Genomic DNA, 13,537 nt, shown 5'->3' with positions numbered 1-13,537 from the left:
GGGTCTGGTGGAAAAATGGGGACTTGGCCAGGTGATTACCTTGTTTTGCTCGGCCTTAGTCTGAATTACTCTATACTTAGTACTTAGTGTTGGGGGATAGACTTTTAGCAATTGTAAAGAATTGTGCTAAGTATCTTGTTATATTGTAGTATTATAGTAGTGTTGTATTGAAATAACTATGGTATAGAGGATGCCTCAGGTATATGGGTCGAGGAGTGGACGTCCACATGGCGACCGACCCATTGGATCCAGGGGCGAGTATGTGGGGTTATATCTGTCAGGTCTACTTCGCACCCTGTCTCGATAGGTAGTATTATACATGTGTACTATTGTATACATACATCTATCTATCTATCTAGGTAACTATAATGAGTCTAGAATCGAATAGAATATAGATCCAGTCCACTATACCAACTACCAGATATAAGTCGACCTAGGTACTAAGTACTAGGTCCTCAGGAAATAACGTCCCGGAAGCGGCCCACAACCAGCCCCGTGATTGGCGGGGTATGGCCGCCTGCGGAAATAGTGCGAAATCAGGCAAAAATGACCAGTTTTCTTCTCTTCTCACATATTATCGCTGTTTCACTCTTACTTCTCTCTCTCTCTCTCTCTCTCTTACTCTCCTCTTCCCTCTTCCCTCCTCACCTCTCTACCTTGGGTGATATCCTGTCTATCGTTAATCCCACCCCTCCCTCTCATCCCTCCCCCTCCCCCAAGAATACATCCCTGGACGATCCTTCCCCTTTCCCCCCCCCACGGTCGTTTCACCTAGCCTCGCCAATTCAGTCGCTTCCCTTCTGACCTCGAGGCTGCATCTCTGTGCGACTCCCCGCCGAGGCTGTGAACGTCCCGCGCCCCGCCTGTCTATGTCGACATCCTCGTGAATAACACACCTTCCGCCCGATTTGCCGTGACGCGGAAGGATGCGTCTGGCCCGGTGATATCTTTGTACCGAGGCACCGTTTATTTTTGGAGGAAGGACGATTGGAATAGGGACAACATACCAGAGGCGCGCAGAGGAGAGGTTCTACCTCCGTCTACGCCCACCCTCCGACTTCCCGTCTCGCCATGTCCAGAAATGATGAGACCACCGACAATGACGACCACCCGGTAGCCCCGTCGGCTGGGGATCCCCCCCGTCCCAGCGAGGACGCCTCCGTCGACTCTCGCCCCGCCTCACTGCCCCGGAGTCACTCCCTACAAGGAGCCCCCCCGCGCAGCAGTCTATCCCAGGCCCGCCCCTCACTCTCCCCGTCGCGAGCCCTCTCCGATTCGGGCCGCCGCGCCTCCCAACAACATGTGCGCTTTTCCACCGACCTCGATCCCCCCGTCGCGGACGACTCGCGCCGATCCTCCGCCGGTCTCCGACGCCCCGGCTCCAGGGGCCTCACCGTTGATACCCACCTCTCCGTGAGTCGCGCCCACTCGCCGGGCAGGTCCCCCGAGCGGGCTACCTCCCCCCTCTCCCCCACCCACCCCGGGGAGCCCCCCTCGCCCCAGAGCCAGGGCCCCGACGCCGGCGGCCGCTCGCGGTCGCGCAACCGTGGCTATTCCCTGCGGCGTACTCTATTCGCCAAGAACATCGAACAGCAGCCCGACACGGCCACCCCGTCCGCCGACGTCGCCGAGACAGAGGAACCACCGTCCCCACCCCTACCGGCCAGCCCGCTGCCACCGCCGGACATCGCGGTCCAGCCACCGCTCCCCGCTCCGTCGGCCCCGCAGGAGAAGTCCGAGGTCGTCGTGGCCCAGCGGTCGTCGACCTCCGACTCCACCCCCAAGGACGATGGCTCGACCACCTGCTACTCCGAGCCCAAGGAGGGCCGCCACCTCTCCATGACCCTCTCGTATGACCGGTTGCGGAAGCGCACCGCCGCGATTGAGACGTTCAAGGTCCGGGTCCACGAGATGCTAGAGACCGCGCGCAAGACCATCCTCCGCATCCAGGACATCCCCCCGAGCGCGGACGGCCGCCACATCGACCTTGAGCCGATGCGCGCCGAGGACCGGCTGGACGAGCGCACCGGGAAGCCCTACATCGGGAACGCCATCCGTTCCAGCCGCTACAGCTTGTGGAGCTTCTTCCCTCGCCAGCTGTTTGCTCAGTTCACCAAGCTGGCCAACTTCTACTTCCTCGTCGTCGCCATCCTGCAGATGATCCCCGGCCTGAGTACCACGGGAACCTTCACCACCCTGGTGCCGTTGCTGATCTTCGTCGGCATCTCCATGGGGAAGGAAGGGTTCGATGACTGGCGCCGGTACCGCCTCGACCGCGAGGAGAACAACCGGATCGCCTGGGTCCTGCGGCCGGGTGCCGGGTCGACAATGCCACCGCAATCGGCGGCGGCGTCGGCCCGCGACAGCGTCTCCGTCGCCAGCGATGCCCAAGACTGGACGCCCGTCAAGTGGAAGGACATCAAGGTCGGCGACGTCGTCAAGCTCATGCGGGACCAGCCGGTGCCCGCCGATCTGGTCCTGCTCCACGCTGAGGAGGCCAACGGCATCGCCTACATCGAGACCATGGCCCTGGACGGTGAGACCAACCTTAAGAACAAGCAGCCGTGTCAGGTGGTCGCCAAGGCCTGCGACTCGGTCGAGGGAATCTGCGGCAACGCCATCCACTTCGCCGTCGAGGACCCCAACCTCGACCTCTACAAGTTCGACGGCAACGTCGTCGTCGCCGCCGGGGAGAAGGCGCCGCTGACCAACAACGAGATCCTCTACCGCGGCAGTATCCTGCGCAATACCCCCGAGGCCACCGGCATGGTCATCTACACCGGCGAGGAGTGCAAGATCCGCATGAACGCCAACAAGAACCCGCGCATCAAGTCCCCCGCGCTCCAGGCCCAGGTCAACCGCGTCGTCGTGCTGATTGTCTTTCTCGTGCTGGCGCTGGCCGCCGCCTGCACCATCGCCTACCGCTACTGGTCACATGACGTCGAGTCGCGGGCGTGGTACCTGGCCGACTCGACCGTGTCGTACGGGCCCATCTTCACCTCCTTCCTCATCATGTTCAACACAATGATCCCCATCTCCCTCTACGTGAGCATGGAGATCGTCAAGGTCGCCCAGATGCTCATGCTGAACGCCGACATCGACATGTACGACCCCGAGACCGACACCCCCATCGAGGCGCGCACCTCGACCATCAACGAGGAGCTCGGCCAGGTCAGCTACGTCTTCTCCGACAAGACCGGCACCCTGACCAACAACTCCATGCGCTTCCGCAAGATGAGCGTCGCCGGTACCGCTTGGCTCCACGACGCCGACCTCCAAGAGGAGGCTGCCCGGTCCGACGACCGCGAGCGGCTGGTCCATAAAAAGCGTGGTGCCAAGGCCCGTCAGTCCATGGCCCGCCAGTCCAACGTGTCCGAGGCCATGCGGCCGAGCTTCGCCCGCGCTGGCTCCGCGTCGCGGCCCTCCGGGGTTGCCATCGCCAACACCGCTGGTCCGCGCCCTGACCCGGGTGCGACGAACCGCACCGCCGACATGCTTGCCTACATTCAGCGCAAGCCCTACACTGTCTTCGCCCGCAAGGCCCGCATGTTCCTGCTCGCCGTCGCGCTGTGCCACACGTGTATCCCCGAGGCGGATGAGTCTGGCGCCATCAACTTCCAGGCAGCGTCGCCCGACGAGCTGGCGCTGGTCATGGCCGCACAGGAGCTCGGGTACCTGGTCTGCGACCGACAGGCCAACACTGTCACCCTGCGGACGTACCCCGACGGCGGGGCCGGGTCGGCCCCCGCCCGCGAGGAGGTGTATGAGGTCCTGGACGTGATCGAGTTCTCCAGCGCGCGGAAACGCATGTCGGTGGTGGTGCGGATGCCGGACCAGCGCATCTGCCTGTTCTGCAAGGGCGCCGATAGTCTGCTGATGCAGCGCCTCAAGCGCGCCGCTCTGGCGCAGGAGAAGGCGACCGAGATCGAGCGACGCGCGAGCAAGCGCAAGGCGGTCGAAGCCAACCACGTCATGCGGCGCAACAGCGAGTATCAGAGCCAGCGCCAGAGCGGCGTCCGGAATAGCTACAGCCGGCCGAGCATGACGCAGCGCCGATCGAGCGTCTCGGGCCAGCGCGTGTCGGCCCTCCGAGACAGCATCGACGTCTGGCTGCGGGACCGGGAAACCGAGGGCGGCCTCACGACGAAGGGGCGGGACCCCGCTTATTACAGTCCGCGGCCGTCGGCCCAGCTGGGCCGACAGTCGACGGCGCTGTCTGACGCGGGTAGCTGCGTGGTCGAGGAGGAGGAAGACGAGGAGCTGGTGGAGGAGGCGCTGGTCGTCGACGAGTCGGCCGTCTTCGAGCGGTGCTTCCAGCATCTCAACGACTTTGCCACCGAGGGCCTTCGCACGCTCCTGTACGGTCACCGGTTTTTGGACGAGGCTACCTACAACAGCTGGAAGGCCGCCTACCGGGAGGCGTGCACCAGCCTGGTCGACCGCCAGGACAAGATCGAGCAGGTCGGCGACGAGCTGGAGCAGCAGCTCGAGCTGACCGGCGCTACGGCGATCGAGGACAAGCTGCAGAAGGGCGTACCCGAGGCGATCGACAAGCTGCGACGCGCCAACATCAAGCTGTGGATGTTGACGGGCGACAAGCGCGAGACGGCCATCAACGTGGGCCACTCGTGCCGTCTGGTCAAGGAGTACTCGACCCTGGTCGTGCTCGACGAGCTGGCAGGCGAGGTCGAGGCGTCGATCGTGCGGCTGACGGCCGAGATCCGGCACGGCGGCGTGGCGCACTCGGTGGTGGTGGTGGACGGACAGACACTATCGACCATCGACGCGGACGAGACGCTGCGGGAGCAGTTCTTCCAGCTGGCCATCCTGGTCGACTCGGTCATCTGCTGTCGCGCCAGCCCCAAGCAGAAGGCCTCGCTGGTGCAGTCGATCCGGCTGCAGGTCAAGGACTCGATCACGCTGGCGATCGGCGACGGCGCCAACGACATCGCCATGATCCAGGAGGCGCACGTGGGCATCGGCATCGCGGGCAAGGAGGGCTTGCAAGCGTCGCGGATATCGGATTACTCGATCGGACAGTTCCGGTTCCTGCTCAAGCTGCTGCTGGTGCACGGGCGGTGGAACTACATGCGCGCGTGCAAGTACACGCTGGGCACGTTCTGGAAGGAAATGCTATTTTACCTGACGCAGGCGCTGTACCAGCGCTGGAACGGGTACACGGGGACGAGTCTGTACGAGAACTGGAGTCTAAGTATGTTCAACACGCTCTTCACCTCGCTGGCGGTCATTTTCCTCGGCATCTTCACCAAGGACCTGGCAGCATCTACGCTCCTCGCGGTGCCAGAACTGTACACCAAGGGCCAGCAGCACGGGGGGTTCAACATCCGACTCTACCTCGGCTGGACATTCATGGCAACCTGCGAAGCAATGATCATCTTCTTCACCATGTTCGGGCTCTTCGAAAACGTGCTCGCAACCTACACAGGCAGCGACCTCTTCGCCGCCGGCCTCTTAACCTACACCGCCTGCGTGATCGTAATCAACACGAAGCTCCAAGTCCTCGAAGTGCACAACAAAACCTGGCTCTCCGTCGTGGTCTTCATCATCTCCGTCGGCGGCTGGTTCGTCTGGAACATGATCCTCGCCCGCCAATACGACATCAAGACCGGCGACGGCATCTACCGCGTGCCCGGCCACTTCCTCTTCATCGTCGGCCACGACCTCGCCTTCTGGACGGTTCTCCTCCTCGCCGTCGCCGCCGTCCTCCTCTTCGAGATAACCGTCAGCGCCATCCGCGCGAACCTCTTCCCCACCGACGTCGACGTCTTCCAGGAATACGAGCAGGACCTGGCCATCCGCCGGCGGTTTGAAGAAGCCGCTGCCCTGGAACTCCAGCAGGGCTGGGACCACGGCTCTAAAAAGGCAAGCTTCGAACTCGACCGGGAGGAGGAGATGATCGCGCGCGAGAAGCAGGTTCAGGAACTGCTGGCGCGGCCGCGCGTCATGGAGAAGGCGGACGGCACTACCACTACCACTACCACTGCCACTGCTGTCGGGCCTGATGCCCAGGGGGGCGCGAGCAGGATGTCTATTGATCGGGCGAGCATGAGACGCCGGTCGGTGGACGTTCACGAGTTGTTTAGTAAGGGGTATGGGGCGATTCGGAAGTGATACCCTCTTCTTCCTTTTTTTTTTTTTTTTTTTTTTTTTTTTCTCGCTCCGTTTTTGACATTCCTTCGAGATTCCCTTCTTTGTATCTTCTTCTTTGTACCTTCTTTTTGTCTTCCTTTTCCTTTCCCATGTATATATGGGAGTGGGATTGGATCGGATTGATTGATTGATTGATTGCATTGGGGCATGTGTGTAGCGAGATGGCGTTGACCTTTTTTTCCCTCTTCTTTCTCTTGTGCATTCTTGTGCATTTATTTTTATTGTCATGGTTATTATACCCCTGGGTTGGGGAGTCATTCCTTGTGTGTATATATACTTGTACGTATACTTATTTTTATTTATTTATTTTTTCATCTCATCTAGTATACCTGATTCGTTCGTCTAATTTAGATAAACTATTTTGTTCTTATTCATCTTGTCTATTTTGATCATTGGATGTGGTTTAATGGCTTTACTACTATCTCTACCACACCATCTACCGATAGAGATATACACATATCTACCACGTAAACCCAAATAACCATCGAAAAAGTTAGATCACAATATATGTATATATAACAGTTACATAGACATAGTAAATAGACAGTCACCCTAGCGTACTGATCAACAGAGTAGATATGGAAGGATAGACTAGGCCAGTATCCGTAGGTAGGTAGAATTAATCTATCTGATATACTAGTCTCCGTGTCCGGAGAGGATATACTATGTAGGTACTAGGGAGTCGGGTTAGTGTTGTTAATCTCGGTAGGGCTCGATACTTTATTATATTATACTAGGCTAGTTGGTAGGTATACTATATTAGATTGTATTAATTTACTCTTGGTTATCGTTGACGATATAGTCAACTATAGTTATGTTCGAGAATGCGTACGATCATATTGGGGATGGTTATATTTCCATATATTGTGGATTATTTCATGAATAGCTAGGAATACTAGGTACCTACCTAGGTAAGAACTGCAACTTCTCCCTCTCTCCCTCTCTCTTACTCTCAAGTAATCGATTCCAACACATTCCACCACCATCTACCACCTCGAACTGATAGGGATCAAATGGCGATCTACCAAACTATCTATCCCTCCGTACATACTACATATCTCATTTCCTTACCCTATCCTCACTCTATACTAAGGAGGATGCATGCACGTTATTATAAAAGTACTTGAGGCTGGTCTGGATCTTGTATCATGTTTTTTTTTTTTTTTTTTTTTTAATCTTTTTATCTACATATCTATCTATATATCTACATATCCGTGCATATATGTACATCCGTATAGCTCGATGAGTAAGGAGAACGAGGCAGGTACGTACATGGGTACCAACCAAGCACGGATACACAGTGGCGACAACCCAAGCCCAGTCCAGCAACACGAGTTGAGCGCAGGGTCGGTTCCGGTGCCGATCCCCACCAGACGCTGTCATGGCCAGCCCAGCCTATCAGGACCCAACCGGCCCTGAAAAGAGGGGCGGGTACCTGAATCTTACCCTCCAATCAGATTTTTTATGTTGCTCGGTGAGAAATCAGGACCCGACCGGACTTCACGGAGGTGGACCGGTTACCGTCCGGGTTTTCAATGCTGGGTGGTGGATGGATGGATGGGATGGTTTGGTAGGTGGTGATATTAATAGTATGGTGAACCTGCTGGGTGTAGATACGCTAGTGGTGTTGTGGTTAGCGTGTGCCTTACTTGCTTGTTGCAGTTAGGGGATAACTACTTTGGTGTGTTGGTGGTTTGGTTTGGTTGAAGTCTCGTGGCTCCATACTTGATCCTGATCCTTGGAACTGGTTACTTTGACTAACTTACCTAACTACCAGGTTGGTCAGGCCTGGGAGACCCTTTTTCCCTTTTTCCCTTTTTCCCTTTTTCTTTCTTTCGACAATGTTGGTGGCAGTGATGGTGCAACATGAAACAGTTGCAGGTTTCTTGGCTCTCACCTCCCTGCTTTCCTGTGATGGATCTGGAACCCCCTACTGTTTTGGATGGGTGGTACAGAGTACAAAGTACCTGAGCTAGGAGTCTGTCCTACTGACTGGGTCGGGAGTTGGAACGCTTACTGACCTGACCTGTCTGTCCAGGTCGGAAACACCCGGTTGGAACGGTCCAGGTCACGTTGGGTTTGGTTCGTGTCCTTGGGTTTGGTGGGTTTACCGGGTTGATTTCTCCAGTCGTCGTGTTTTTTTCTAATGGGTCCTGTCGTGTCTGCAGAGGATCCAGTCCACATGGATTGGATGGGCTGGACTAGACTGAGTGAGTGAGTAAGTGACTGACTGACTGGATGGATAGGTGCTAGGGTGGATATGGATGGTGGATGTGGATGTGACCATCCAAAAGGGGGGAAGTGCTGGTCTTGCCCCACGTCGTGTACCTGGCGATTACTCATAATCATGGATGATGGACCCCCCCCCCCCTTGGCACGGTCTAACCACCTCTGGAGTTATTTATAGCCGGTTGTCCGATTCTGTTCGTTACTAGAGTGGTGGTTTGGTTTGTCAGGGGGGGAAACCCCCCGCTGGTTGACCAGTGGCCGGTGGCCACCATGCTGGTCACTAGCCACCCACTTGCCCACCAGTGAGGAGGTTTGAATATTGGAGGGTGAATATTGGAGGGTGAATAATGGAGGTCAGTATTGGAGGATCGACAGTGTCTCCTTCTCTTCTCCGAGCGAACGATGCACATGCATCTGGTGGCCTTGGTGGGAGGGACTTCCTCTGAACCTGTTCGAGGGATGATTGGAGGAGGCAGTTCCCCAGCAGGAATCGGGCAGCAGAATCAGATGCGTCGGGACGCAGGGGCCATACTCCTCCAATACTCCTCGCTTTGTTTTTTTTTTTTCTGAGGTTTATTTTATTTGATTTTATGATATTTGATTATTGTTGTTATGGTCCCTAGTATTCAGTTGGTTAGGATTCATGACGGGAAGCATAACAGACTGTAGTCATAAATATATATCACCCTCTGCATTCTTGATTGTTTCTACTATTCCAGCAAGAGGCAAAAGAAAGCCCCACGAGAGAGACAACGGTGACAAGTTCGACTTGGGAAAAAACAAGAAAATCATCGAAAAAAGAGAAAAAGAACACGCTAAACCCGATTGGGAAACCCCCATTGCCTCCTGAGCAGCCAGGCAGTGAGGCACCCAAGGCACCCACTCTCTCTCTCTGACATTCTCACTTCTCTTACTGTCTCTTCTCTTCTTCTCTTCTTCTTCTTCTCTCTCTCTCTCTCTCTCTCTCTTCCTCTCATCTTCCATCTTTACTTTCCTTTCCTCCCACACTCTTTTATTTCTTGTTTCTTCATTCGTTTATCTTCCTTCTTTTCCACTTTCATTCATTTGACTTTTGTCTCCCCAGTCGATCGTTTCACTCTTTCACGATCGACTCGCCTACGCGCTCTTCGCTCTTCGTCCCCCTCTCGTGGTCATATATCCTCGTCATCTCCACCCCTCGCCCTCGCTCTCTCGTCAGATGCGCTTGCGATTGTTCCTGGATTGATGAATCGATTGCTTATTGATTGAGGACCGGATTGATTAAAGACTCCGGATTATCTATCCTACACCGCGACGGTCGCGAAGTCTGGCCTTCTTTTCAACCCACCCAGCTGCATAGGTCGGCTGTTGATCTTCTCTTCTTCTTCAACCCCATTTTGATCATCCCCACCCACGCTTCGGCACGACGTCTTCGTTCCCCCGAACGAGTGCCCAATTCGAAGCGGCTTTCCTTTGATTCATCCGCCTGAATCGCTTGACGCGGCTTCAGACGACAGACCATCCATTCCTTCGACTGTCGACCGGATCGTCACTCCCTTCCCTCCTACCAACCATGTCTTCGATAGACACCCCGGATCCGTCGATCATGTCGGCCTCGTCCGCCCCTACGGCGCCCACCACGGCCTCCCCGTCGTCGGCTGCCACCACCCCCTCGCCCTCCGTCTCCAACGCCTCCATGCCGGGCCAGTCCTCGGCCCGTCGTCCCCAGCGCAAGAGCACCCTGACCCAGCAGCAGAAGAACAATAAGCGCCAGCGCGCCACCCAGGATCAGCTCGTCACCCTCGAGCTGGAATTCAACAAGAACCCCACCCCCACCGCCGCCACCCGCGAGCGCATCGCCCAGGATATCAACATGACGGAGCGATCCGTCCAGATTTGGTTCCAAAATCGGTGAGTTTTTTTTTTTCTTTTCTCCCCCCCACAAACTCGGTCGCGACGGCGTCTGACCGTCCGGTGATAGACGCGCCAAGATCAAGATGCTCGCCAAGAAGAGTATCGAAACCGGAGAAGGTTGCGACTCCATCCCCGAATCCATGCGCCAGTACCTCGCCATGCAGTTCGACCCCAGCAAGCCCGGCGCCCGCGACCCCTTTGGCCGCGCCGGCAGCTACGGCGGCCACGGCGCCTTTCCCAACGAGCCCACCCCGTCCGGCAAGGTTGTGATCCACCATTTCACCTGCCGCTCCCTGACGGTGGGCAGCTGGCGCCGCATCGGCCAGAACGCCATGGACCTCGTCGTTTTTTACTCCCCCGAGAAGGCCTGCATGACCTACTACATCAACAACGACTCCGCCGGCTACAAGATCGAGTACCCCTTTGCATACATCAAGAACATCACCCTCGAGTCGGGCGACCAGGCCCCGCAGCCCAACGGCGCCCCCCGCGACCCGCCGGGTTGGTCGTCGAGCTGAACCGCCCCCCTCTCTTTTACATGGACTCGTCCAACTCCGGCGGCTTCTACCAGTGCGGCGATTTCACCGAGGACCAGCAGGCCAGCCAGATTCTCGTCCACCATCTTGGCGGTCACCCCAAGGTGCTCAGCGTCCAGCTCGCCAAGCTGGTCTCGCTCGAGTCCTTCCAGAACCGGTTGGCCTACAACCAGTTCGCCATTCCCGGTCCCATGTCCCCGCCCTTCATTCAGCGGCCGGCTTCCCAGCCGAACCAGTTCGCGCAGCCCCAGTTCCTCGGGGTTTTCCCGGAGCACTCCGCCGGCCTCCACATGCCCGCGCGCGGCCACAAGCGCCAGCGCAGTCGGTCCGTGCCCGTGGCCGTCGACTTCGCGGCCATGCAGCCGCCTATGGGTGCCTACCCTATGACCCAGACGCACGCGCCCTACCACCACGCCGACTCGGGCATCTTTGCGCCGGTGCCGCAGTCGGCCGCCGGACTGCCCGCCAACCTGCGGATCGACACCTCCGCCCCGTACGGCTTCGATCCTCGGGGTCACCACCACCATCCCATGTCGGCGACCACCGCCACCGCGTCCCCGTCCGATTTCGCCAGCCCCTCCCTGTTCAGCACGGGCCCGCCGGGCGAGTCGACGCCAGTCGCCGCGACCATGGGCACGCCCTTCACCCTGCCGTTCCACGCCCCGGCGGTCGAGTCGACCGTGCCCACCCACGCCGCGTCGCCCTACTCCTCCGTCAGCCACGGTGATCCCCTGATCGCCGACCAGTCGCCGCCGCTGTCCAACCTGTCTCACGCGTCGCAGGACATGTACCTGGGGAGCGAGCACCAGTCCACCTTTTCCGACGACGGTATGTCCCTGGGCGGCATGTTCCCCAAGCCGACTGTGAATTTGGGGGGTGCCAACATGGGCCTCGAGGGACACCACCACCACCACCTGGAGCTGCCCATGCAGAGCCTGTCCAGCCACTCGTCGCCGGGTGTGCCGGATTACCAGGGCATGACCGGGCTGGAGCACGTGGATCACAATTCGATGGGGGGTTCCTGAGCTGCATTAACTGAGTGCTCTCAAATTGAATAGTGTGTTGGATGAAGTGGTGTGAATGTCGCCTACCTGATTAGTCCCGATGCGAGGCCGCACCCGGTCCGACCCGGGTTGGTCCGCACGGTCAAAGGACTTCCATTTCTAGGATGAATCCTAAGAACAGGACCTCATGATCCGAGGTCTTGTCGCGCCGATGTGCGAACCGTTGCTGTTTCTTTCTTGTTGTTTCTTTTGTATTAATACCCTTCTCCATTGGGCTGGTCCTTGAGCGTTCTGCTTTATTCTTGATTTTCACTTCTTCAATTCTCTTCGTGTTCGCTGGCTCGGTGGACATGCCTTTTACCTTTTCATCTTTTTACCATTTTTCACCTTTTAACCGTTTTGGTTGTTTTTCTTCTTTTTCCTTTTTTTACCGGACCGTTGGATCTCTGGTTACAGGGTCTAGGGTCGGCTTGTAACGTGGTTATGCCAAAGTCAGGATGGCGAGATTGAGTTGGATTCCCCTTTGTTCTTCTGGGTCGGCGAGGTTGGGCTTGATTTCCTTTGTATGGTTGGTCTCTCTTATTTGTTAGTGTTAGTGTTGCGGAGTTGAGATATTTCGCATTCATTATTTACTTACATCATATTATTCATAGTAGACTACTCGTACAGTGCCGTGGGTTATACATATCATACAGTAGATTCTACATATTATACAGGATATCATACATTTGATTATACAGTAGTAACCCATTACCCAACCGTCTTCGACGAACCCGATCCCGACGAAGAAGAGGAAGAAGAATAAGGACGAGCAGGCCACGGCGCCCTCAACCCCCTCCCCTCCCTCAAGTACCTCTCCATATAACCCTCCATCTTCTCCAACACGCCCTTGCCCCTAACACCCCCCTCTCATCCAACACCCCATCCCTAACCCAAACACTCCAAGCCCCCATCCGCACAGCCATCAACACATCCGTCCCCAACCGATCCCCAACGACAGCAATCTCACCCGCATGCTCCACAACCCCGCGCTCTTTAAACCACGCCAGCACCTCTTTCTCGCAGAACGGCTTCTTGCTTGCTCCGGCGGGCAGACGGAAGACGGGGATGGAGAGGTGCGCGAGCTGGGACTCGAGGGAGTGGATCTCGTGCTCGTAGGAGGGGTGCGAGCCGGCGCGGTTGGAGACGATGAGGATTGAGGAGGGCGCTGTGAAGGGGGAGGTGGGGGAGGTGCGGAGGGAGGTTAGTTTGGCGAGGATTGAGGGGGGGAGGGTGGTGGTTTTGGGGGGGCTGAGGGTGTTGTCTTTGTCGAGGATGAGGGCTTTGATTTGGATCTTTGGTTGTTTCTCGGGGTTGTCGGGGGAGTTGGTGGGTGTCGAAGAGGTGGTGGAGGCGGACGCGATGGCTGGACCCAGTTGCTCTGGGAGAGAAGTGAAGGTTGGGATTGTTAGGTGAGGGAGGAATTGGGATGGGTTGGTGAGGAGGGTTTGGACGGCGAGGTTGAAGGCGCGGAGGTTGGAGTTCATTTTGTTTCTTTCTTCTGCTGTGGATTTTCCTCTTTTTTTATTTTCTGTTCTGTATTCTTGTTCTTGTTCTTGATTGATGTTGAAATTGTGTAATTGTGTAATTGTTTCTGTAATGTTTATGTTATCTGTTTCCCATCATTGTTGTTGACATGAAGAGAAAGTATGGACTGGACTAGCT

The 13,537-nt window shown here is 56.7% G+C and overlaps 3 protein-coding genes across 3 annotated transcripts; 2 read left to right on the top strand and 1 right to left on the bottom strand.

Moving 5' to 3' along the window:
• Window positions 1-962: 962 nt before the first annotated feature.
• P168DRAFT_305945 (aminophospholipid-translocating P4-type ATPase DNF3) lies at window positions 963-8,516 on the top strand (the record flags this gene model as incomplete). Its single annotated transcript, XM_024838973.1, has 11 exons — window positions 963-6,103; window positions 6,702-6,706; window positions 6,748-6,776; window positions 6,812-6,838; window positions 6,909-6,916; window positions 7,058-7,082; window positions 7,410-7,435; window positions 7,629-7,741; window positions 7,834-7,852; window positions 8,210-8,253; window positions 8,418-8,516. The coding sequence occupies exons 1-11, from the start codon at window positions 1,072-1,074 to the stop codon at window positions 8,514-8,516; spliced, it is 5,427 nt and encodes a 1,808-aa protein (XP_024691278.1). The 5' UTR covers window positions 963-1,071.
• A 1,436-nt stretch (window positions 8,517-9,952) lies between these two features.
• Window positions 9,953-11,854, top strand: P168DRAFT_283438 (homeobox domain-containing protein; the record flags this gene model as incomplete). The annotated part of the gene is made up of 3 exons (XM_024836051.1): window positions 9,953-10,290; window positions 10,361-10,798; window positions 10,897-11,854. 3 exons carry the CDS (start codon window positions 9,953-9,955, stop codon window positions 11,852-11,854), a joined length of 1,734 nt encoding a protein of 577 aa, XP_024691277.1.
• A 460-nt stretch (window positions 11,855-12,314) lies between these two features.
• On the bottom strand, window positions 12,315-13,485 carry P168DRAFT_305943 (phosphatidylglycerophosphatase; the record flags this gene model as incomplete). The annotated part of the gene is made up of 4 exons (XM_024838972.1): window positions 12,687-13,485; window positions 12,527-12,534; window positions 12,471-12,490; window positions 12,315-12,411 (listed from the first exon to the last, which is right to left on the bottom strand). Exons 1-4 carry the CDS (start codon window positions 13,357-13,359, stop codon window positions 12,315-12,317), a joined length of 798 nt encoding a protein of 265 aa, XP_024691276.1. The 5' UTR covers window positions 13,360-13,485.
• Window positions 13,486-13,537: the final 52 nt, after the last annotated feature.

Source organism: Aspergillus campestris, assembly GCF_002847485.1.
Source record: "Aspergillus campestris IBT 28561 chromosome Unknown P168scaffold_9, whole genome shotgun sequence".
Lineage (NCBI taxonomy): Eukaryota > Fungi > Ascomycota > Eurotiomycetes > Eurotiales > Aspergillaceae > Aspergillus > Aspergillus campestris.
Note: the sequence above shows the minus strand (reverse complement) of the source record. Positions and strands in the feature narration are given on the sequence as shown.